This window comes from Prinia subflava, chromosome 19, assembly GCF_021018805.1.
Source record: "Prinia subflava isolate CZ2003 ecotype Zambia chromosome 19, Cam_Psub_1.2, whole genome shotgun sequence".
NCBI lineage: Eukaryota > Metazoa > Chordata > Aves > Passeriformes > Cisticolidae > Prinia > Prinia subflava.
The window spans coordinates 3,156,988-3,182,778 of NC_086265.1; the positions used below are offsets into that span (position 1 = coordinate 3,156,988).

Here is a 25,791-nt window from a genome sequence, read left to right on the forward strand (position 1 = left end):
ATAAAAACCTCCTTAAGTTTTCCCTTCTCTTAACTCTTACGGGAGTTTAGCCCAAAAGACGAATTACTATATAACCTTAGAGAAAAAAAAGTCTTTATTATTAACCAGTTGTTTTGCACTGGATTATGTGCCTATTGGCCCAGACCGCTAAATAACATCTACACAATGTTTCTTTCATGTTTCAATTGAAAATAACTGTACAAGGTTAAAGTACAAAAGTACACAAGACAGTGGACACGAAATATCCATGTATGAGCTCATCCCATTACTGCTTGGTTTGAAAAGTAGAACTTTAACTAAAAAATACTGTCCTCCTCTAGTTCTGTCAAGTTTAATGGAAGTGGGTATAACCTGATTACAACACTAACACCAGTATCACTAATCTGATATTTACAAAAAAAATTGTATTTTTCAATAAATTAAAGTCAATGCAACACCCATGCAAGCTAGAATGCTAGCTTTTTGGTGAACAAGGACCCAACATGTGAACAAGAACCTTCCACAGTCCCAAACTTCAAAAACAGCCTTTTGCTTAAGGTTTTGTTGTTTTTTTTTTCATTTCTCAAACTGCATCCATTCCTCGCATGGAAGATGTGAACCCCAATCCCATTCCTCTTTGCGTGTGAGTCTGTGATCTGGCCATTTCATACTGTGCATCCAGGTTTCTGAACACCTCCTCCTGCTGCTTCAGCGTTTTGTAACTCTCCTCATCCACAGAGCTGCAGCCAGCTTCATCCTCGCTCTGCAAACACAACACAAACATCAGCTCTGGGCAAGTGAGGGTCACCAATCCTTACAAAGCAAGAATAAAAGCATTTGGGTTTATTGCTGCAACATTCTCCTGCAGATTTTCTCTTGTCAAGAAACACACAGGCCTTCACCCAGCTGCTTTCTGAACTAAATCCAAGCTTAGATGGTGCTTCTGAACTTAATAAATAGCTCTTAACTACATCAGGTTACCTTAAAATTTTACTAAGGTATGCTAAAATAAAAAGTGAAATCATTATTCTGCAATTAATAAACTTAATTACATATTCAGAATTCTTTACCTTAATGCCCATCAGTTTTCTGAATTTGACATTTTGGTCCTTGTTTCCAAAATTTAGTTTTTCCCATATTTCTGCAGACTGTGATTTATCCTGTCCAAATAAATAAATAAATAAATAAATAAATAAATAAATAAATAAAGATGTCACCTTTTTACATAAGATTTCATAAACAGTACAATAGAGCAGCAGGCAAAAGAGCAGTGCTAAAGACAAACCCATTCTGTACCAGAGCTGCAAGTAAAAGGTTTCCAAGTCTGATATTCCTCCTGCAGCATCCTCACAGGAGCTCTTTGTGAGGGAAGCCTACCTAACCCCAGTGCTCAAAACACAGGCATGCTCCTTCCTTTGGCACTTCCAAAGGTCTGGAAGCCTGCCTTGGAATTCAGGCTTGAAGTAAATTATGGAAAAATGAATTTGTTTATTGTAATCTATCAACATACAACACAATTCAGGAAGAACTACCCAGAGAACGCTCGGGTTCTCCTGCCCTCCCTTTTGTCATTTCCATTGCCATGGAAACTGGTTTGTTTTTCACATCTTATGGAACAGTCAGTAAAGGTAAGGGGAGTTTGTTGTGTAACTGCTGCAGATGGAAACCAGCCTAACAAACACCTCTATATCAGAGTAATAAAAGACAAAAATACAAATATTCAAGTAGCCATTTTTCCCACAGTATCAGCAGGCAAAAGCTCTACTCAAATCCAGCAACATTCTGAAAAAACAACTGCCACAGGTGCCTTTATTACTTTATTACTAAGTGCAAAGGCATTTGATACAGCACAAAAGCCTGAGGGCTTATTTGTATTTATGACTTTTGTTAGGTTAATATTGCATTACTCTGCTCCTGAAAAATTACTGGCTAGGCTGACAGACTTGTCTTTGAAATTTGCAACTGGAGAGGACAGAGCCTTACAGGAGAAATCTCTACAGTCCCAGGAAGGAGAAGTTACACATTCCATACCCCAGCCATCCCTTCCCAGTAAAAGGGAGACCATCTGGATTTGATGTTTAGTTTCAAGTCATAAGTTAACTCAAAAAAATAACACTAAGATCCAACTATAACTCTGAAGCTTTATGACATTAGGAGTTTCCTTGAGTCTTGTGTCCCAGCTATTTATCATTGAAGGACCAACTATCCTAATCATTTCACTCCTAAATCACAGAAGATTCTGAGCTGGAAGCGACCTACAAGGATCATCAAAGTCCAACTCCTGCCTTTGCTGAAGTTTTTATTTCAGGCTGATATTAAAACTTGCTAAGAGATATGAAAGCTGGAAATAAGACTCAGCAGCATCCTTAAACTGAGTGCAAGACATTCCCCAACAAGTTCACGAAGGTAAGAAAAGCCAACATTACCCCTTCCTTTTTGCCTTGCCAAAGCATCTTCCGCTTTTTCTCTTGCTCAGCGAATTTCATGGGGTTCACAGCTGCTGGGTTGTAGTAGCTGGGCACGGCGATGCCAGTCTCTGCCAGGGCCTTGGCCTGCAGCGCTGCCATCTGAGCTGCCATGGCGATCTGGGGGGTCACCTGTGTCCCCGAGGCCAGCAGAGCCGCCACGTTGATGACGGAGCCTCCCGTGGCTGCAGCCGCTGAGGGACAAAGGGAACTTGCTAGAAAGAACTTCAGGTTTGGGGAGAAAACCCCAACACACACACACACAAAAGCCAGCCACCAACCTGCCCCAGAATGAAACAGAAAAAGCCAAATCCCTCAAACATTTCAGTTCAATAGAAGCTGGAAGTGCACAGATGATAAGTGGGTGATAAAATACATGTGATTTCTCAACTAAGGAACATGTCTCCAGTTTCAGTAAATGAAAACCAGAAGTGAAACTAATGCACTTTGTGGCTCTAAATACCCCTGAGTAAGCAGCAACCCAATGGCCATCATGACATCATTTAAAGCCCAACATACATTTTTCTTGTACACTCAGCAAGTAGTAAGAAATGCCACTCATTTTTGTTAGAGTTTTGTTTCTTATTTTTAGTTTTGGTTTTTTTAATGTTTCCTAGTTCTTGTTGTTTTTCTTATGAACAATTACATAAAGACAACATGCCCAACTGTTGGGTAAGACTGCAACATTCCTGTAACATAAGCCTATCTATCTTCCACTCACACTGCTGCTCAGGAATTAATCTAATACACAGGCTCTACCTGCAGCCATTTCCTGTTGCTTCTGTTTTTCAACCATTTCCTTCTCTCTCTGTTCTTGCAATTTCTTTGCTCTTTCCAGCCTAGAGGTACATGAAAATAAAAATATTTAGACGTGCAAAATCAACATTAGGAGCTTATTTATATCACGTATCATCAAAATCAGCACCATTCCTGACCTTCTGGCTAAGGCCTCCTGTGCATCCATAGCTGTGTTCCGTCCCCGGAAAGGCGGCGGGCTCGGACTGCGGCTGTGGCTCCTGCTGAACCTTCGGGGCTTTTCAATCCTTTTCTTCCGCTCTCTGTAACCAAATTTAACAGTTGGTAAAACAATTAAAGTACACATGCAGCTTGATATTTCATTAAGTATTTGATCATAGCATTGAAAATTTGCTTTATCATTCATTTGGAGCTCTCAAGAAAAGCTTTCAGAGTTTATAATACAACATTCGTAACAACACAGACTAAAACTGAAGATTTCCAGCTGTAATGAAATGTGCAGTTCTGGGTATTCATTTACCCTCTCAGACTCAATGTTCAGAACAAACAGATCTGCTCTAGAGATTCTAAATCCTAAGGAAAATCATCTGATTTCTGGTAAAAATTGGAAGAGAACTTGAATGAATCAAGCTAGAAGAATGTTTTAAAAACACAAGAGACCTCAAAGCACTCTAATTATGCTAATAAGGAGCATTTTGAAGAGGCCCAATTTAAGAAGTGGAATAGTACTTGAGGAAATTACTGTTACTCTCTGCTCTGTATCCTCTTCCCTAAATGTGCTTTGAGGAAGTTTACCAATCTGATCATGTGATTTGTCTTGGGATTTTCCTGGGAAGAGAACTCTGAAGCATGAATTACCTGGAGCCTGACCATCTGAAAAGAACCCAGTTAAAACACATTCTTAAGCAAAATACTAAAACAGTCAGTTCAACTCTTCTTCACTAACCTTCTCCCTACCTCCTTCCAAGCAGGAGTCATTCTTAGGACATCTGCATCTAATCCCATCTAAACAACAGCTACTCAAAACACGTAGAAAGTACTATTAGCAGCAGTTCTCTGTGGCAGGATCATCAATATCTACAGTACAAGAGATAAGGGTTTATCCCAGTTTAAGCCTCTGACAATGGTGTTTCAAACAAAGAAGTCACAGCCACTGGAAGTGCTCAGAACAAAGCTTAATTCACAGGAGGTATCACTCACACTTTTCCCAGATTTGCCATAACCACTAAATTGACATGCACAAAGGTGTTTCTGTATTTTTTCAACTTAAATATTATTATCACCCATTTGAGGCAACAGCTAACTGGGGATAACAGCTAACTTGCCAACAGCCACTTTTGGCATTCAGATATTCCTTCTTCTGTTTGTAACCTGGGCAGCCTCTACAAACACCATGAAATGCAGACTGAAGCTACAAAAAGATCCTTGTTTACATGACAAATCTGGTACAATACAAAGGAGGCAAGACTTATCTTTTCAGAGAAGATGACAAGATGCAGATTCAGGCACTGGGAAGTGACAGATCTGCATTCCTGAGATAAGATGTAATGCATGTTTCAAAGACACCTTCAATTTTCCCGTGCTGACTATTGTTGTTTGGTGTTGTCTTTGGTCTGTGATGCTTTATTGCACTGGTAAACATCAAGGAAATAAATATTTGAGCTTTTGTATTGAAGTATTTCCATTTGAAACAAGCAGCTCACGTTTTCCACCTGGCATTTCATCAGAGCCATGCCACTAAAGCACTGCCAGGAGGTTCTACGAACTCACAAACCAAAGGATTGGTTTGAACTCCCCAGAGGACACCTGAAAATCTGATCCTGACATTATGCAAAGAACCATCAAGAGATGGTCAAGCTTTGCTATTTATAAATGCCTCTGTCACAGCCTGCTCACTGTAACACAAAAACTGCATGTGAGGAATGAGGGGATTCCTTTCACAGTTGAGTTTTAACAGGTACATTTCCACATCACATTTATCCGGCTTGTGCAGAGTTTGCCTTCGGGATTGCCCCATAAGTCACTTTCTTTTCCAGGCTTTGTCTGAGCCCTGAACTTGATGAAGTGTTCTAGGTCCAGATAAAAAAAAGATTTATGCCTCATTTACTTCCATTCTCTAGGATTTGTGAGACACAAACAGTACCTAAAAGAAAAGGATTCTTGCAGTATGTCCACCAGCATCCCACAAGGCCTGTTTCCAGTTGGAGAAATTCCTAAGCTATGAGTATCCCTTCCTTTTTCCTCCCACATTTGATGTTCTGTCTCAGGTAATTTGAATTCCACTGCAGAAGCCAAAATCTATTCTGGGACATGAAGTTCTCATGGAACCATTACACACAATGTTCAAAGTGACTTTTAAACAGAGCACATTATCTACAGTTAACTGGAAAAAATGGGGAGCTGAAGCCTTGCACAACATGCTAAATGTACTTTAAATACCATTAAATGCAAGTAACATGTACCAACTGCAGACCCAGCTCTACTCACCCCAGCTCAATGTTTGGTAGAAAGTGCATGTCAAAAACATGACACAAAGCACGTAATTCAACTACTTCTTCAGAAAGGTAAATCTTCTGAACACTTTCACAAGGGATGTTGTAGCATTACTACACGACTGTGATTGTTAAGACTCCAGTGTTCCACTGTAATGTTGAGTAGTCATAACCAGTGACAGAACAATTTAAAATACTCTGGTGAAAACACTATTAAGAGAACTGGAACAGTCAACACTTTCTTGCAGCTCTGCAGGGACACTGATTTTCATTCAAACTAACATTTCAACAAAACATCTGTAGCAGTCATTAAGTTGTATTTCAGCTTCACCACTGAGAAAATCCTACAGGGCATTAAGAATGCAAAGGTGATACAGAGACTCTACATTCAAAATACTGAACGCATTATCAGTGCTGAAAAACATTAACTTCTGTACAGTGATGCAAATGGCAACTCCAGCACATCCCAGGTGAGGTATGGAATCTCAGCTCTGGCAAACAGACCCAGACCGAGCCAGTATGTGTCTAGATCAAGTGCTTGTAGAATTTAAGGAAGGAATCAAAGCACTTGGGGAGAAAAATTTGCGTGGTAAGTATTTGAAGCTGAACTTGACAAAGAGGAGCCGTAATTACCAACACTGAAGAGTACATTCATATCACAAATAATCCACCCAAACCAAAATTTACCTTCATACCATACCAATTGCCACTTCACAGAAAAATTAAGTTAACTTTGTGGAACTGATCAGAATTAGCTTCTGATCTGTGTATATGCTCTGACAGGCAGTGATTCCCAGTTAAACTTACACAAACTGAAGGGATAAATACAGCAGTATGCCAACCACACTACTACTGTGTCAAACACAGGAAAGGGTCACCTGCATCTTATTCTTCAGTTCTTCCCACTTAAATACTATTGCTAACAAGAAGTCACACTATGAAAAGCCAAGAGCTTGAGATGCTTCAGCTGTCTAGGACAAATGTAAGACCAAGCAAAGCACCCAGTGCTGAATCCACTCTCAGTACAGCAGAGAAAAAGCCAAACACATTTAACTGCACTGAACAGACATTTACTGGCAAACCCATCACATCAGCCCACCACAGAAAGCCCAACCAAACATCACCACGTGTATGGAAGGTAACACTTACCTGCTTCTGCTCCTAGTTCTGCTTTTACTTCTGCTTCTATGTCTGTGTCTAGATCTTGATCTAGAGCGAGATCTGATCCGTCGCTTTCTCTCTCTGCTGCGGGATCGGGATTTTTTCCTATCACGACTTCTACTACGATGACGTCTGAAACACACGCCCCGAATTCTTACACATATCCTTGTGCTCAAATGCAGTTTGTACTTTAGGACTTACACATGGATTTGTCCCCACAGGGCAAAAATGCATCAGGCAGGATGGGGAGACTGCAAACTACACGTGGAAATGCTCATGCCTTGAACAGGTCAAGCTGTAGGTCTAAGGGATGAAATGGGGAAGGAACCAAACCCCACCGGCCACAACTGAGCTGCACAGTTGCTGTAAACAACCATACTCATCAACACTGCGGTTTTTAGTTGTTCATTAAAGTGTACATCTCAAAACAAGTACAAAGCCAAACTAATCTTGTGCAGGAGTCTTAACTCCAAAGCAACACAACCCTGCTCCTCTCCATGGTACTCAGAGACCTTTGGGAAGAGGTACCCAAATTCCAGCCTGTGAGTCACATCCAGTCCCTCACTTTCATTAGCCAAAGCTGTTCCTTGCTACCCTGTGTGATGCACATCCCTCAGCTACAAAGGGAGAAGTCCTGCTGGCAGCACACTGCTTGTCCCAGGCAATTTTCCTACCCTCTGAATGTGCTGGGTGGGCTACCAGGTAAGGAGGATTGGCCAGCACTCCCTCTGAGGATGCTCATGATTTAGGAGGTCAAGAGCCGTGTCCCTGTAAGGTGTATTTGCTTTCCTGTCACTGACAAGAAGGTACATTTAATACTGTTTAGTATTTTCTACACCAATTATAAACATGAGAGACATCCCTATATGAAGTCTTAGTGCTATTTTGTACTTTTACTTCAAACCAACCTGCAAAAAAGCTATCTACAAATGCAATACCCAGTGAAAACTGCAACATGCAATATAAGCTGATGCTTTACACTAGGTCAGGAATGGAACTCAGCTGTATTTCAGAACTCTACAGGAATTCCAAACAGGGCTTTAGGAAATGCACTCACACAATAATCACATGTAACAACTTACCTTTCTCGAGACCTGGATCTGGAATGACTCCTCCCTCTGGATGACTTCCTCTCTTTGCGTTTATGCCTCTCCTCACCATTCTCAGATGAATTTAGGCTATCTCTTCCCTTGTCAGAAGAATGTTCTTTGTCATTGTGGTCTTCAGATTTGTGCTTCTTGGAGGACTTCTCTTTGGATTCATGTCTTCTTGCCTGTTTTAAGAAGAAGTTGGTTCTTTCAGGAAAATAGTGCAACAAAGAGAGTTAGTATGGGTATCAGAAGATAAAAATGCTAAGTTGTGATGCAACATTAGTAACCTTAGGAGTGCGACTCAATCATGAGCCACGGCTGCTTTACCTAATGCCACCAACTACCCAAAGTTGCAAAGCAAACTAGCATTTTCCCCATTTTCCCTCCTCCCACTGTCTATAAAGGATTTTTAAGGCATCCATCCAGGTATCTTTACAGTGCTTCCCTACAAGACTCGCAGCATTGTAACAAAATACACTTGTTATTTTCAGTTACTGTCTCCATTCCAAGCACTTAAGTATCTATCTTAAAGAACCTGACAATTTATGAATATGCATATATACATATATATATATATATATAAACACAGTTGCAGTGACTATTTAGTATTTGCCTGAGGCTGACATGTAAAAAGTTACTAAAATCCACACGTAGTTCCAGCCAAACTGTTTTGCTTTTAGAACCAAAAAGATCTTCTAATCATCATTAGGTAATTATTTTCTGGAACAAAACTTTCTTCAGTAACTTCCAACAGTTTTTACAGAGCAGAAGTGATAATTTACATGGCTGACACCCCATTTTTAGTATTTCAAATGAACATGCATCACTCAGACTTCCCACAGTAGTTTTAAATTACAGATATGCTGCTCCACTATACCGCAACTCCTTCCTGCAGTGCCTCTTAAAAAAAAAAAAGATTCCTTTTTATAGCTGCAATGCCAAAAATATTTAGCAAGGTCAGGCCTGATTTTTGCCAGTGCTTTCCTTAGAGACTAAGTCGTGACATCAACACCCTTTCTTAATATATCCAGTGTGTTTTGAAACCTTTCTAGCACAAAAGCATAGCCCACTTAGTCTTGTGTTTAAAAAATGTTCTGCTCAAGCCACGAACTAATCATGATACATTTATTTTAGATAAACCCCAGTTACTCAAAAGTTGTTTGTTTGGTTGGTTTTCTTGATTATCTCGATCTGTTAACTACTCATAAAACCTTTTCTTCCATCAGAACTCTCTCTCAAATGAGTCTGGAGATGATGCTATAATTGGCTTATACCCACCTGCCCAAGCCTAATTCTTTATTAATATGCATCCATTTCTAAATATATTTGATTATTGTTCTTCAAGTAAACAAGAACACCAGATAATTTTCCTGCTTTCACAGTATTTTATTCTTAGCTCTTTTAATAATCAGTTGTTACATCTGAGATTATCTGTACACTTATTTTAAGTATATATTTATATAAACAGTTATTCTCACACACACACTAAGAAGAATTACTGATATTCAGCATTTAATCTACAAACAGAGCTTAATCTTGCAAATGAATGACAACAGTGCATCTACTGTGGGAGATCATTTCTCATCTGTTCACTCTGCGAAACTTAAAAGCTGCTAAATAAATTGTGTAAGATTAGATCCAACAGCCTGGCAAAGCACTGCACAGGATTTTAAACACCTTTTTTTAAACATAATTAAAAAGTCTTAGACATTTTTTTTTATCACATCTTTCAGACACACACTTAGTAATAAAACCACCATTATATCCCATAACGGATTTAAGATATTTTTAAGGGAAATATGAGTTTGAATGACTAATAGTTACCTTATCATGAAGTAGGCTTATAATTTTGCTATCTGAGTCTGCAGCGTCTTCAGTTCAGTCTCTTCGCGCATTAGCACGCTGAGTATGATTTATTATAGAAATGTTATCATGTGAGCTAAACAAGATATTATTCAATTTCACAAAAACTCGCCTAGATTTTTCTTTCCTCCTTTTTTTCTTTTCTTTTCTTTTTTTTTTTTTTTTTAACAGAGCTTCCATTGGAATGGGGGAAGGAGAAGTTCCTGACCTGGGTTTGAGGTTAAAAAGTGCCTTATCTGTCCCAGCCTATTGCCCCACACAGCTTAAGCTCCTTTATGACTATTTTGATGCTCCTGGTTTGCTTCTTTCAGCTCTTCTCTGGTGTGTGAGCCAGTTATTTTTAAGGCATTATTGATGCTGTCTCTTCTCACTCCCCTATATATCCACGCACACACGTATTCATTTATTTTAAGAGACAGCCTCTGAAATTTTTGCTGCTACTGTCACATTTCCAGCTGACTCAGTCTGTTTGTCAAGCTGTGACAGCCTTTACAATTAAAGGATGCAATAAACAAAGCTCAGTCTGGTGAGGAATTATTTTTAATACACCTAAGTAGACAGGTATGTATTATTCAAAGTCCTGAACTCTGGCCAGGAACAAAGCCACCCAAGGCTTTTGGATAATGGAAGCTCTGTAAAAGTGATCAAGAACACCATTCTACTCCTCCACATGAACTCTCTCTTTTGGCTGTTTCCACAAAAATTAAAAAAAAAAGAAAGAAATTAAGTTACTAGTTTCTGAAAGCATTTTCTATAAAACTATTACCTTGTCAATATGATGGCTGCAATCATGCTTCACTATGAAAGGCTCTCCATATCCATTTTTAAGCTTAACGTTTAATTTTCAATTTCTTGTACTTACCATAAAGTCATTTATATAAGTTTACACATATGTGCATTACTACAAGATACTTTTAAAGATGTACAATTACCTAAACGCTACAAAGTATTAATTACCTCTTTGCTTCTGCTGCGGCTTCTGTGTTTTCTTCCTTCAGCATCTGGAGAAGAAAACATTTATTGTCATTTACCAAGATAAAGAGGCTACAATCTTTCCAGCTCCTTAAAACCAAACAGCACTATTTGAGTAGCTACTCCAATTTGAGTATTTGAGTAACTCTGGCTGTGAGTCCCAGTGCTTTGCATTTATTTCAGCTCAGACAGCGAAAATCTAACGTACATCACAGTCCCAATCATGTTCTTCTGCCAGGTATCCTTATTCTTGTTACAACTACACAAGAGTAACCCAGTCTAGGCTTATCTAATCACAATGAAACAAAATGGGGCAGTTTCCTGTTTGTGTGGTCAGACCATGTCCGATCCCCTAACACTGCTAAGACGTTCTCCCTCAGCAGTTTCAATATTTAAGATACACCCCAAAAGTCAGGAGATCCGTTTTCTCCCAATTCTAACGCGTTATTAGGGCTAAGTCTGTCTATTTTTCACCAAAATTGCTTCTAAGAGAATTCAGCTCCGTGAGCAATTTGCTTCCATCAAGCCCGTACCTGACTTCCGTCTTCTTTCCCTTGACCGTGAGCGTGATCTCGAATAATGATGCTTTGATGTTCTGGGAGAACTGGAGGCATCTGACTGTTCCTTTTTCTTCTCTCTTTCTGGAGAGGATTTTTCTGGGACTACTCCATCTCGTTCTGTATCACTACCCTGCACATGAGGACAGAATTTTTATGAAACAGAAGCTTAGGACTGAAAACCAAGAAAAAACCAATTTACCTCATGCTTCCTCTGAAGAGATATCTAATTTTTTTTTGTTTTGTTTGTTTGTTTGTTTTTGGTGGTTTTTTTGTATAGACACCCCAGGCTTAGGCAATAGCTTTACAGATTTGCATGAACTGTGTAACTGCATGCAGATTGACTTTTCAAGATTTTAATGAAGAGAACTGATACAAAGTTCACATTTTGCTCTCTCACAACACTAAACTTTACTTTCCCCATGTACTTCTGAGTGTCAGTAACATCGCTCTCTGAGGCAGAGTTTTCTCTAAATGGTGTTTGTAGATCAATCACTTTTCAGCATTTTCACAACCAGTATTACCTAAGGTCAGTGCTGTCACAACAGATCTGAGTGACCTGACCAATCTGGGCATTACTGAGGCACAGCACCAAATCCCCACTGGGTGTTCTGAGGCATGGGATGAACTGTGAAGGGAAATGCAGTGAGGTTCATTTGTCAGGGTTACACAGCACAGTCTGGAATGAGGAAACACCCCAAAAGTATCTCTGCAAAAATATTTATGTGTCAGAGCACACATGGTCACTTACACCCAATCCAAGACAAGATTTTTATCAGATAATGAAAACCAAGATGTTTTTCCACTCCTTCTAAACCTTGACCTAGGAAGAATAAATCCAAAAATGGATTCTGTAAATGAAGATTCTCTGTGACTCAATGTGTGAGAGGTAAATGAGTTCAACCGGTGCACAAGGCACTGAAAGGAACAGAGGGAAAAAGCACCCACTGAGAAGGTGAATGTGCTCTCATTAATGATTTTACAGGTTCACTGCTCTTGTTCTGATCTCCTCTGTGCCAGTCACAATCAAACCTTCTGGAAAACGTGGGGCTGCACAAGATGTCACTAAAGACAGAATTTGGCTCAGGACTGCCGAGGACAATTTAACATAGCAGAGGACCTGAACTTGCAGTTCTCCAGCAGCTGCAACTGGCAGAACGGTTTGCAAACTGAACAATAGACAGGAAAACATCTCAGATGCTCATTTATATCCATTGCTTCGAAAACAAAGCAGCTCCTTTTTCTCAAACCACAGCAGATATTACAAATTGTCATTAATACACCGCGTGCTAATGGCAGACTCTCTTCACTACATGCTACAGGTAAATATTTGGATTTATATTTCAGCTACTACTGCTTACAGTTTGAAGTTACTCGAGAAGAACGAGAATAACCAGCTATGAGTGTAAATTAGCTGGGATTTAAAATGCACTATCCAAGTGAAACTGAGCCCACTGCCACATCTTCCAGTGCTACCAATCTCATTATTTACACAGTGCTGCTCCTTAGTGCCCTTGTGCTCTGCACCTGAGGGAAATCTCTGCGCTACAAAAAACCCCAGCAATTAAAAACCTGACAGAATTCACTGAGATTATTCTCAGTTCTCAGACTGGCCACTGGCTCAGAGTTACCTTGAATAAGCCCCTCACCAACACTTTAGACAAACCTCTAAATATAGTAGCAGTATCTTTAATGTAAATGCAAAGCCAAAGGACATAACTGAAGGCCTTTTACAGAAAAATATATCTTACTCTTATCAGGGTTAAGTTATATAACAACAACAACAAATCATTAAAAAAATTTAATTTTCTCCAGAAGTTTACAATCCCCCTATTCTGCTTCACCACTGATCAAACTTTCAAGACAAGAACTTTAACTATCAGATTAGACCCCACAAAATGCTTCGAGTCAGCTTTAAAAAGTTTTATCACTTTCAACCCTGTTTGTTGAGTTTTTGTTTTGGGGGAATTTTTTACACTCAACTATTTTTTTACAATAGTTTTACACAAAATTATTTAGCAATTTTTGAAAAAATTAACCACGTCAGGTTAAATCCCTGATAACTCTTACTGGTTGTTCAACCCAATTAGAGACGAAATACCTTTGTACATTACCAGATGACAGAATTTTTTCAGACAAAATAAAGCTACACTCAGACCCTGCTTGAAGATGAAGGGCAGCGGTACCTACAGTAGAGGCGTTTCCCATCGATATTAACCACAAAAAACAGGATGGGAGCGAATTAATTGAATGCATAAAAGCTTGTGACCAAACACAAAGAAAGAGGCCGAAGAAAAGTAGAGAAACGAGAATTTAACATGGCACAGACACCAGGTTGCTCCCCTCACAGGGAAGCTTCGCCCCACAGCTCCCATGAGAAACGCCAGTGTAACCACAGCGCTTCTCCCCAAAGCCATGGAACCACCAGGGATCAGTCCCAGGAAGTCTTCTCCTCTCTCCAAGCCCCGAGGAACGAAACAGAAACTTCTGAAGACGGGGACTGAAGCGGTGGGAGCAGCGCGGCCGCCCCTCCCCGAGCCCATCATGGCGCCGCAGCCGAAGGCGCGGCGGGCGCCATTTTGTGCCTCCGCGCACACGGCTCCCAACCCGGCCCTCCCCGGCTCTGCCCCCCTCAGCCCCTTCCTCGCCACCCCCGCCTCAAAACCCCGGCAGCGACCGCCGCTCACCGCCATCACCGAGCGCCCGGGCCGCCGCCGCCGCCCCTCAGCAACGTCCTCGCAGGGCTCGACCTCCCTCGCCTGCGCGGCCACAGCGATCGCGCGCGGCCCCGCCCGCCCTCACTGCGGGTGCCCGGATGTGGCGCGGGGGGGAGCGCGGGGGAGCGCGGTGCGTTGTGGGCCGGGAGGCGCGTTCGCTTTCCAGGAGGTTTGGCCGCCGCCGCGACCCGTTGAGCCTGTCCCGGCTCCCGCCAAATTGAAACCCTGCAGCGGCTGAGGGGGCGCGGTCAGGGGAGCCGGGTCCCCGAGGGTACGGGAGTGTCACCGGTGAGGGCATCGAGGGGTCCCCGAGGGTACGGGAGTGTCACCGGTGAGGGCATCGAGGGGTCCCCGAGGGTACGGGAGTGTCACCGGTGAGGGCATCGAGGGGTCCCCGAGGGTACGGGAGTGTCACCGGTGAGGGCATCGAGGGGTCCCCGAGGGTACGGGAGTGTCACCGGTGAGGGCATCGAGGGGTCCCCGAGGGTACGGGAGTGTCACCGGTGAGGGCATCGAGGGGTCCCCGAGGGCACGGGAGTGTCACCGGTGAGGGGATCCAGGGGTCCCCGAGGACGCGGGAGTGTCACCGGTGAGGGGATCCAGGGGTCCCCGAGGGCACGGGAGTGTCACCGGTGAGGGGGTCGGGGAGATCACAAGGGCGGGGCTCTGAAAATAGGGATGTCACCAGCCGCAGTGAGCGGTGGGGGTCCCTGTGAGCGTGGATTTGTCACCCCTGTCGGGGGCATTGGTTCCCTGAGGGCAGCGGATGGGGGTCCCTGTGAGCAGGTTGTCCCTGTGGGCAGGGGTTTGTTACCAGAAGGGGATGAGGGTCCCTGAGGGCAGGGCATCGGTGTCCCTGAGAGCAGGAGGCGTTCACAGCATGGTGGGGAGGACTCTGGCAGTGAATTTAGTTGGCGAGATCTGTTTTCCCCAAGCTGCCTTCAGGCAGGCCGGGATCCACGCTGCTCACTTGGTGCTAAACCTATTTATCCTTCCGAGCTTCTTGTACAGCCCTTCCTCCTGGCACAGTGTCCCCATACAGTAACCAAACCAATACCTTATCTGTGGCCGTGTAGTTTTTAGAGCTGTCCGCTCTACACGGCGTTCTGAAATGTTTATCCCAGGCGAAGATGTGGAATGAAATCGAGCTCCTGCTGAACGATGACACCGGGCCGCTCCCTGTGGGGCTGGGACAGGAGTGTGGCACCGCCTTGTACCAGGTGGATACACTGCTGCAAATCACATCTTCAGAGAAGGTACAACCCATCAAAATGTGCTTTTTTCTTTCAGAATAATAACCTGGGCTTCTTTGTGGTGTTTTCTGAAGTGTTCCCATGTGAAACAACCTTCCCCTTCCCAGGTCTCTGTGAACCCTCAGCTCCGTGCACGCAGCTCCAGGGATGGCAGCATCGTTGTTGTGGACGGATCTGTGGCACTTCTGGACAGCACTGGGCTGTCTCTCCTCATGCACATTCAGTTTGGTGAGCTTTTTCCTTTGGCATTCCACTTGGCAAGTGAAAATTTGGCTGGCTTTTGAAATACCTGTGTTTGTAGGTATACATAGCAAACACAGAAAACACAGCAAATGTCTGACTATCCTGTAAAGGGAAGCATTATAACAAGAACCTAAGTAATAAAGAGTGGTTTTGCTTCTGAACACAATTAACTATTTCAGTACCATTTAATTAGAATCTTTTCTAACTTTTCACTGAAGTGGGAATAATGGATACCGAAACCACTCCCTGTAGGCCTCTTCCTGTTTTTTATTTAGTCAGAATAACTTGTTTTGAAGAAATCTGGGACACTGTATTGTCCAATTCTTGTGTTAATGTTTATTCATAAAACCCAAGCCTTCATATCTGACGTTTTGCCATGAAACTTTTCAGACACTCACGTGGATGTCGTGGGCATGTGTCAAGAGAAACAATTCCTTGTGGTTGGTGAGAGGAGTGGCAGTTTGCATCTTATCCACATCCCATCAAAACAAACCTTGCTGACAAAGGTGAAGTAACTTTTCTACTTAATTTTGCTGAGAACCTTTTGTTCTCAGACTTTCTTGGGGTTTTTTAATTGTTCTCCCAAATACCAGAGTATAAATATCCTTGTCTTTTTGACCAAATATTGGAACCAAACAAGAGAAACGGGCACTTCTATTCCCATGAGTAATGAATAAAGTAAATCTATTTAGGAATGCCATGCATAAACAAGAACTTTCATGAGAAAAAAAAAAAGTTTAAAATTTGAACTGATGGTCAATATTTCAATTTTTTAGTGAAATACAGAATAATAGTGTTTATGCTGTTTCTGTTTTAGAATTTGGTTGAACAATCGAAAAGTGAAAAGACTTACTTAAATCTCTGTTTTATTAAAGATAATGCAGATGCAGGTAAGAACTTTATGATTTTTCCTCCTTTGTCTGAATTTTTGTGATTTTGTTCCCCTTTAATAGCTCTCAGAGAAAGAGATTACAAATTAAGTAATAGAGAAAAGCATAAAGAAAAGTTAATTTTATGTGCACAATGCAAAGTGGTATAAGATTCTTTATCTCATTAATTATTTCATAAATGCCATAGGGGACAAACATTCAGAACTCAATACCTCTTTCTTTTGAGGGTGTGCTAAACACATGAAAAAGCTTAAAGAGGAAGAATTCTCTCTTCTTCTATCATATTTCAGTTGTTCTGTTCCATAAGCTCCCAGCCCTGTTCTGTCACAATAGACTATATTATTCTGTTCCTAGTTGGAAATAAAAAAATCTTTGTTTAAAATAGTCTAATCTATTGATCAGATTATTTTGGGGGGATTTCTGTTATTTCACTCTCCTGTTTACAAGCAAGTCTTCTCTTTACTTGCTCCTGAATACCTCAGTTTGAAATATTTCTGTTGGGTTTTTGTAGGTGTTTATCACATGTTCATTCTCACGAACAATGGATGCTTCTGCATTATGTGTGTCCCACTTGGTAAAACACAGGAAGGTAGGATAAGTACAGACCTCCCTGTATTCAAAAACTTCCTTTGTGGCTTTTTAAAATTTTAAAAAAGCTTATTTAACACTGATTTTGTTCTTTTTTTTAATATGTAGCAATTGAGAAGATGGATATGACTACAGCAAAGCAAGTAAGGAACACCTCCAAAACTGGTAAAATTGTTAAAAATTCAGATTTTGTAACCAAATTTCAAATTTGTAACCAAACTTTGCTCTGTACATTCCATTGTCTATTTACCAGTCCATCATTCCACCTCATAGCTGTGATTGTTACTTCTTTTGCACGTTTAGAAATGAGCAGAGATTTTATCCACTGGTTCCATAAACAACTTTTTTTCTTCCCCATTTTTGACATCCCCTTCCTCTCCCACCCCACAAGTTACAAGGACAGATCAAGACAACTTTCATTGCCACGGGAGAGCATCACAGCCTGGGCTGTCAGGATTTTGTGATCAGCAACTCAGTGAACAAAATCCATTTGATAATCGGGGTAAGCACTGAGAACGTGATCATGGTGTGTAATTTTATGTGATCAGTAATGGCATTTCTGGATCTGCAACAAAATTTGTCTCCAGCTGCTTGGAAGAGAAGCTCATAAATTTTTTGCACTGCTTTTGCCTTTCATTTCCTTCACTGTAAATTTGAAGGTTATCACTTGATAAAGTTGTCCTTGAGCTCACAGACAAAACCAGAGCTGGCAAGAATCTTTCAATCAGGTTCTCACTCAACTGCTAAAATAACAAGGTCTAATTCAACAAAGCTTTTAATCATGAATTAAATACAGGAATTAATACAGAAATTAAAATACAGACATGCTTTGAAATGTAATTTGGGACTGCAAACAAGTTCTCTGTGTTTATTTTTTGAAGCCTGTTGAATTCAATGGGATTTTCCTCAGGCCCAGTGTAATTTCATTCAGCTTTTATGTTCTGTGTGAATAGAAAGTGGATATTGTGAAATACTGTTTTTCAAAGAGCCAAAAACTGCTGAGTGTAACAATCACTGTAACAAAGGCCAGTCTTGAAAGGACAAGGGCAGAAAGTTAAATTAAAAATAAAGAAATCAATGTATTTTTCTGAACATAGTAAAGGACTAAAGTTAAATTTAATTTTGCAGCTTTCCAAGTTAAAGATCAATTGTAGAAGCAGACATGTCAGTGGTCAAATATCTCCTGTCTAACTCCATTTTCATTGCCTCTCCTCACAGGGTGAGGGTGATTCTGTGCTCTCCAAATGGGAGGTGGACCCCAGCACTGCCCTGGTGTCTGCTCAAAGTTTTGCTGATTCAAGTCTGATCCAAGGTAAAGGAGGTTTTATCTTTTTCTAGACAAGTGTAGATTTCATATTTAATTGCAGAATGTACTAATCCTCTGTTATTTCATTGTCACGTGTACCAAACAGAACATTTTTGTAAAGGTACAGCCAAAATGTGGGCTTCAAAATTGCAGTCTAACTTAGTTACATAAATCACAATTCTCTTTAAGCTAAATTTTGCACAGTCCTAGGAAGTCCTAGGAAGGTTAAACCATGAGGTTTCCAGCACTTGGTTGTGTGTTTGAATATGTTTTTGCTTCTGGTACATATCTCAAGAAAAATAATGAATTTACATGAGTATTAATATTTTTTAGGTGCTGCAAAACTTCAAGTCCTTGACAATCAGCTGTTTGTTTTGGATACAGAGGTATGGGTAATGATTTGATTTATTCTTCACTTTACAATGCTTTTGAATCAGCTTTTTTAAGGTTTAAAGTGACATTTCTGTAAAATGAAGGTGCTTATATTTACTTATATCAAGAGCATCTTATCTTCCTGTGTTTCATTCGCTCCTATTCATTATTTAAGCCACAAAATGTAATATTTTGCTCAAAAACTGTCTTCTATGAGGAAAATATGAAATCATGTCTGATTTTTTTTTTTAAACCTAGAACATCTTAAGCACGTGGGATATTTATTCTCTCACTTTACTTTGGGATTGGCCTTTAATACATATTGAAGAATTTCTTCTCACTACTGAGTCAGATTCCTCTCAAGTCACATGGTAAGTGAAGTGTTACAGCACCAATCCTGAGACGTGAAAAGTTGTCTGGTGCTGTGATTTTTGTGAAATATCTCATTATTTTGGCCCAGGTGCTGGTGCAGAACAGCCTGTCCTTGTTAGAAAATCCTTTCCTTAAAAATTAAGACTAAACAGAATATGTGGAAAAGTGTAACTACTGTTCTAAAGTGTGAGAAAGTGCTAGAAACTATACAGCTATATATTAAAATATAAAGGGATTTTAAAATCTATTTGTTTTCATGGAATGCAAAATTTTCTAAAAGAAGAAGAAATATTGCACAGTTTTAACCTAAGATTCATACAGCAAATTTTTGCCTTCTTTCATCTCTTTCTCATTCCTTAGGCAAGGCCTTGCCAATGTGAAACTGATTGTCATGACAATGCCAGATGACAAACAGGTATAATCTCCTTCCCTCTGTTCTGTTCATTAATAGTTATGCAATTGCTCATAGGAAATAAAAAGGGGAGAGGGATGGAGGTGGCAAAATTTAGGGTACAGAAAATTCTGAGGAGCTTAAAGCCCAAACTGAGACGTGGCCATCTAAATATCAGGGTCTAGCAAGTGAGGGCTGTTGAGATTCTTGTGACCAGGCCAAGCTGTCTCTGGTTTGGGGTTTTATTTGAGCTTTATTTGTTTGGTTTTTTAAGGTAGGCAGACAAGGAAGAGCAGCAAAATTCGTTATTATCTTACACCCCTTCACAGATTTCTTTAGAACAATGTCTCTGCTGCCTTCAGCATCTACCCCCAGGTACAGGCAGTGCAGTCAACTGAAATAAAACACCAGGATGAACATTATACCATTTAAAAAATTAGATTAAATCTGTTAATTATACATAATAGGCCTAGAGAGAGAGAGAGAGGCAACATCTGAAGCTTCATTAAACTTCCTTACACTGGAGACCTGCCTTCCATTAAAAGTCTACAAATACTGCCCTCTAATTCCATAAGAATTCAGAAATGATTTTCCAAATATCACTCAGCAGTGTAAGAGAAAAAAGTAAGTCTGACATCTTTGTTTGTTTTCTCCCTTATTTTTTTCACAGATGAGAAGCCTAATGGTTTTTGCATTGCCCACGATGCAACAGCTCTATTCTCTGGAAGTGTCTCCTGTTTCTTCCCTTGTTCAAAGTGGGATTTGCACAGTAGGTTTTGATGATTTTCTTTTTGTTCTTTGAAGATATATAGTTGTCTTAATATTCAAAGTGTAAATATTCAAGAGGGTGCTATGTTATTTTTGTTAGGTTAGAGCCAATTTCTGCTAGAAACGTTGCAGGAACCATACAAAGAAAGATTAAGTTATGTCTCCAAAGGATAGAGAAATATATCCTATTATGAAGCAAACTGAACAATTTAAATTTAATCTGAGGCCTCTTGCACTATTTAATAGCACTGCCAGTTGTTCTTGCTGCTGTTACAGGTGAAAACTGAGGGAAGTTTTAAAAGTTCTTTTAGCATAGAAAAATGCTCTGGATTTATTTGGAATTTCTTTCATTTCACCTGACGATTTCTGTCATTGCACACTACAGGATACAATATACTTCTTGGAAGGAATTCATGAAAAGCATCAGATGTAAGATAATTTGTTTATAACTAGCTCATTATTATATAAAAATGAGAGATTACTTCCACACAGATAATTCACATAGCTCCCTCTCATCCTCAGGCCCTCTGAAGACCCAGTTTCTATAGTTGTGATGAGAAGTTTAACTGAAGCCTTGCCAGAAAATAGGTACTGGTTTCTGTGAAAAAACATTGTATTATATATATTTATTTAATATCTGGAATTATATTGAAGTCCTTTATTGTATTTCATCCCCAGACTAAGCCGTTTGCTGCACAAACACAAATTCACTGAAGCAGAGAATTTTGCTATTCAGTTTGGATTGGATGTTGAGGTGAGTTGTTCATTCATGATAAACACATTTGAGATTAATGAGTATAACTGAAATTACTTTGAGTCATTTCAGGTTAAGTAAGTGAGTAAGGTTCTTGCCCTATAGTTCAATAGAAAGTATTAAATTATAGTTCAATAGAAAGTATTAAAAATATTACAAATATTACAAAAATTATCAAGGCAGTGGAATGTTACCTTATAAAACAACTCACCAGATTTGTGTTATTTTTTTTTTAAACAGCTTGTATACAAAGTAAAAGCAAACACTATTTTAGAGAAACTGGCTTCAGCTTCTCTTGGGAGTTATGGCCAGGAAGCTTTGCTGGATCTTGGCAATGAAGCCAAAGAAAATTTGCAAAAAATTCAGGTTTGCTTTTATTTCTACCCTCTTTCCCTACTAAAGTAATTCAAATCATAAAAGATCATGGAATTAATTTCAGTTGTTTCCTTGTGCAAACAGGACAGCCAGTTTGTTGTGAATTACTGCATAAATGCTCCGTGGCCACTGTATGAAACCACTCGAGAAATGCTGAATTATGCTAAAGTCAGAGTAAGGAGTTCATTTGTTTCTATTTCTTCTACTTTTCAACTTCTATTTTACCTTTCTGTACAACTTGAGAGGGGCACAGACAAGTTACAGTCGTTCCAAAAGGCAAAAGTAAAGGCGTTGTAAATCCTGTGTAACCAAACATGAAGAAGCAGCGAGTCTTGTTCCAACCTCGTTCTTGCTCAAGGGCAGAAAAGAGCTCACAGTTTTATTTTTGCATCAGAAAACAGGGTTTAGTTTTGAGTAGCTGTTTTTTTAAGCACCTTTAAAATATTAATTTTCAAACTAAAGCTCAAAGTAGGTCACCTTTTTTGTTTTCTTTATTTTAGTCTTATCACACAAAATGAGATACACATTATCTGTCTGATCCTCCATCCATGCAGAAATCCAACCAGATTAGATCCAATCTAACATTGTCAAATCTCAATCTACAGAAGTCCTGATTTTTTTGCTCATGTCTTTACTGCACTCACACTCCTGTCTGGCATATTCTGAGTTGTCAGCCAAACCCTTTCATGTCCTTTTTTCAGATCTTGAAGAAAGATAATAGAACCAATGCTCCACCTTCTGATGGGGCTCCTGTATCCATAGCTGAGGTGAGGACAAATTTCTTGGATCTACAATATCATATTAACAATTGTAATGTACAGTTTTACAAATTGTAAATTCAAATTATAACTGTAAACTACTGCTGAGTTTTTTAAAAGTCTAAACAAAATTATATTTAAAGTATGAAAGGGAACGACACTAATGACGGATTCAGAAATAAGCCATTCCTTTAGTCATAGAAAGAGTCAGCTTCAGATGCTCCATAAATTGAAGGCAGAACCTTTCCTGAAGTACTTCTAGGTATTTCATTTTGTTTCTTGTTTAGTTCTGTTCTAAACTGGCCTCATCTGCCTTCAAGGAGAATCAGTGCTCAAATCATGTAATGCAACAATGATAAACCAGATATTAACCTTATATCTCATCTGCATTTAGGTATTGAGAGCTCAGGCAAGGCTTACAACATTCTATGAAGCTTTTGGACTAGAGAAATTCAGGTTTGTTTGTGTTTAAATTTAAAGAAAATTTAATTGTGATTAAGCCTGTACCACTGAAATTAAGATTATTTTAGTTTTTTAATATGACTTCATTAAACTTCAAGCTGTTCCTTCTCTGCCTGAAGTTTCCCATCCTGTGCTGCAGAGAAGGGAGGATGCAGAGAGGTTGACTCATCCTGTGTGTTGAAAACACAAATTATCTGTTGCAGAAACACTTAAAAAAGATTTTTTTCTGTTCAATAGTATAGGAGGTATTGTGATTTTATAGAAACACAAAGTTGTTTCTGTTGTTTCTTACAACATCCAGCACTCAGTAGAAAAGCTTTGAAATTCTCCCCCCAATTCCTTTGACAGTGATGTTTAACAAAGCTTCTCTCACTTTTAGTGGCATTGCATGGACAGAATTCCTGAATAATGAGGACATGTTCAAGATTATTGTTCTTCAGCTGGAAGAAGGAAATTTGGCATGTGCACAGTACCTCTGGCTTAGGCATCAGGTGAGGTGGCACAGACATCTCTAGGATTTGTGGAGGGACTTAAATCCCTTCAATTTTCCAGCCTAATTTCACAGGGGCTGTTACAAAACAGAGAAGCAAAGGTCCATGGCAGAATCTCATCAATTACCACAATAATTACCTGTTCACCTGGATGCTTAGGAGGCTGAGCTTCTTATTGATTTAGGAATAAACTGGTATTTCTGATGTCAGAATTCATATTTCTAAGTCATGGCAATTTGATTTATTCTGCAGTGCTTGTAATTTTCCATTCACTTTCTTGCAAGCACAGCTCTCAGAATTTTAAGTGGACGTTTGGACCTTAAAATCCTTTCAAAATTGTCACAGATTCCTCACTCTGAATGCCACATTTAAGATACTGCATGTGTGCTTTTATTTTATTTTTTAGAGCAGGACTTTCAGTTCCTTGCCTGTTGTTTTCTCAATAAGACAGAACTATAGAACAAGTCTGAAAGTAGTAGAACAGTGTGATTTGTAAAGAAATTCCTTCAATAAGGTCTTTTTTTAAGAAGACTGAGCTCTAGTTTTACATAGAAATTATTCATGTCATTTCTATGACTACTGAGATTTTTCTCTTTGTATTTTTGAAATTCACTGTCTCTTCCTATTTGTGAAACAGCTGTACAGAGTATCAGAAAAACATACACTCCCTGGATCTGTAATTGTTCTGGTTTCATATTTTAGGCTGATTTTGAAAGCATCTTTGATGAGAAAATGCTGAAGGATTTGCTCAACGCCATCCATTTCACTGCTCCTCTGAAGGAAATTTGTGTGTGGCTTAAAAATTTTGTGATCCCCTTCTCACGAAGGGTTGTGCCAGATGGACAGGTGAGATTGACTTAAGAACTGTAAATTGGAATTTTCTCAGACTAAGATGATTTTACTGTTGCACCTCCAGACTTCTGAATGTCAGGAACTTGTTCCTCTGTCTTTGAAATGAATTCTTTTCCCTGGTGTGTATATTTGAAATTGTTTCTTTTGAAAGAAATTTCTAATGGCAAATTTTGCTTTGCTAGATAGCATAACTCTACTTATAACTGTATTTTTTCCAGAAAATATTAGCAAAATGGCTGGAACAAGCTGCTCGAAACCTTGAATTAACTGACAAGGTAAATCACACTGCAGAAACTTGGCATATCTTGTATTTCCAGATGTGTAATACAGCCTGCTAATATCAATTATTTTGGACAGGCAAACTGGCCTGAAAACGGACTCCAAGTGGCAGAAATTTTTTTTACAAGCAAAAATCAAGGTGAACTGGGAGTGACAGCTTTTGGCAAGTGGACTCCTTTGGTAAGAAATGTAACAAATACAAGAATGAGCTACTTAAAGATTTGAAACAGATGCTGTGAGCTAGAGCTGGAGTGGATGATAAATAGATCACTTGGTTTTGGTGAAGATTGACTTAAATAAAGATCAAGTTCCAATTTTCCTGTGTTTAAAGATTTTTAAAAAGTTGATGGCAGCCTCTCAATGGTCTTGTCTCCTAACGTTTCACTTCTCAACACTGTTTCAGAGGTGTGGTGACTGTGAAGAGATACAGAGGTTAAAAAAGCTGGTAAATGATTTACAAGAATTGAGGAATCTGTACAGAAAATACAACTGCAGGCTGGCATTCTGTGATTTTGAAAAGGTAACCCTGCAGACACTTGAAAAAGAGCTTTCCAGTCTCTTCTGAAATAGAAAAGATTCTTGCAGCATCTAATTTAAAGTCAGGCAAAAGAGGAACCCTGAGGGATTTTGGTGAAATTTCCATTCATAAGCCACTAAGACTATTTGATAAATTGTATTACAAATTTTCTTTCAACTCAGATTATAAATATAACATAAGACACTGTGAGAAGGTGTGGCTCAAACTCCTACAGATCAAGGATTGGCAACAACAGAGAAATTGAAAGTACAGCTGAACCAGAAAAGCTTTGTAAATGAAAGAGTTCATTTGAGCTGGAGAGGGATTCTTGCTCTGGAAATCTTTCAGTTGATTTAAGGCCTCTGGATGTTGGGTTATGTTTCAGAGATGCAAAAAGCCTTGCAGTGACTCGTGTGATGTTCTAACAAGGCCTTTTCCCACTTGCTGCCCAGGAAAATGCAACCACGATTGTGTTTCGCATGCTTGATAAAATTTTGGCACCAGAGCTCGTCCCGTCAATTTTGGAGAAGTTTATAAAACCCTACTTGTGTGAACACAAACTACAAAAAGATGAGCTGCTTCTACAGTATGTCAAGGTATCCATATTTTCTTCCTTTTTGAAGAAAGCTGTTTCCACATCAGGAAGCAAAAACCAAGTCTGATGAACATTTGAATTTACAACTGAATTTTAGGCCCAGCTTTTAGATTAATCCTATTACTGTCAGTGAATTTAATGATAGTTGCTATTTCAGTTATGAAACAATCCCTTAATGCCCAGAAAACTTTACATTTTTATTCATATTATAAGATAACATGAATAAAAATAATTTCAAATGTTCTAATCACCTTTTTAAAACACACAGGATTTGCTGGAGCGTTGCAGGACAAGATCTATTTCAGTGTTTGAGACAGCCTGGGAGGCCAAGGCAGTGGCTGTCATTGGCTGCATCTCTGACACAGATGTAAGTATGTTTTATGGAAGGCATCAAGTGACTCCAACACATCAGTTCAGAGCTAAACATGATTTTTATATAATCCTCTGAGGACGTTTTTGATGAGTGCTATGA

The 25,791-nt window shown here is 39.6% G+C and overlaps 2 protein-coding genes across 4 annotated transcripts in view; one reads left to right on the forward strand and one right to left on the reverse strand.

Annotated features, from left to right (window-relative positions):
• Positions 1-76: 76 nt before the first annotated feature.
• Positions 77-14,158, reverse strand: RSRC2 (arginine and serine rich coiled-coil 2). 3 transcript variants are annotated; one of them, XM_063415708.1, is made up of 10 exons: positions 14,024-14,158; positions 11,313-11,469; positions 10,765-10,808; positions 7,936-8,126; positions 6,842-6,985; positions 3,380-3,502; positions 3,204-3,283; positions 2,406-2,638; positions 1,050-1,139; positions 77-742 (listed from the first exon to the last, which is right to left on the reverse strand). In XM_063415708.1, the coding sequence occupies exons 1-10, from the start codon at positions 14,027-14,029 to the stop codon at positions 563-565; spliced, it is 1,248 nt and encodes a 415-aa protein (XP_063271778.1). In that variant the 5' UTR covers positions 14,030-14,158; the 3' UTR covers positions 77-562. The 3 variants fall into 3 exon arrangements, with proteins under 3 accessions (XP_063271778.1, XP_063271779.1, XP_063271780.1); XM_063415709.1 differs by having other exon boundaries at positions 7,936-8,148; XM_063415710.1 differs by lacking the exon at positions 14,024-14,158 and adding an exon at positions 9,769-9,846 and having other exon boundaries at positions 7,936-8,148; positions 11,313-11,410.
• A 1,025-nt stretch (positions 14,159-15,183) lies between these two features.
• The window catches only part of KNTC1 (kinetochore associated 1), a 31,021-nt gene continuing 20,413 nt past the window's right edge, over positions 15,184-25,791 (forward strand). The window contains exons 1-18 of the mRNA XM_063416370.1: positions 15,184-15,309; positions 16,367-16,439; positions 16,951-17,028; positions 17,136-17,170; positions 18,246-18,339; positions 19,034-19,076; positions 19,438-19,492; positions 21,231-21,356; positions 21,450-21,539; positions 22,067-22,132; positions 22,518-22,579; positions 22,965-23,076; positions 23,779-23,922; positions 24,147-24,203; positions 24,286-24,387; positions 24,611-24,727; positions 25,177-25,320; positions 25,588-25,686. Coding sequence (XP_063272440.1) covers positions 15,184-15,309; positions 16,367-16,439; positions 16,951-17,028; positions 17,136-17,170; positions 18,246-18,339; positions 19,034-19,076; positions 19,438-19,492; positions 21,231-21,356; positions 21,450-21,539; positions 22,067-22,132; positions 22,518-22,579; positions 22,965-23,076; positions 23,779-23,922; positions 24,147-24,203; positions 24,286-24,387; positions 24,611-24,727; positions 25,177-25,320; positions 25,588-25,686 — 1,623 coding nt within the window. The remainder of the gene's footprint in view (positions 15,310-16,366; positions 16,440-16,950; positions 17,029-17,135; positions 17,171-18,245; positions 18,340-19,033; positions 19,077-19,437; positions 19,493-21,230; positions 21,357-21,449; positions 21,540-22,066; positions 22,133-22,517; positions 22,580-22,964; positions 23,077-23,778; positions 23,923-24,146; positions 24,204-24,285; positions 24,388-24,610; positions 24,728-25,176; positions 25,321-25,587; positions 25,687-25,791) is intronic.

Bases quoted from the DNA above. Each gene is read 5' to 3' on its own strand.
- RSRC2 (XM_063415708.1), bottom strand. The intron at 10,809-11,312 runs GTACGGGCTTGA...TTTCTTCTCCAG, and splicing joins GGAAAGAAGACGGAAGTCAG to ATGCTGAAGGAAGAAAACAC. The intron at 8,127-10,764 runs GTAATTAATACT...TTCTTAAAACAG, and splicing joins GCCGCAGCAGAAGCAAAGAG to GCAAGAAGACATGAATCCAA.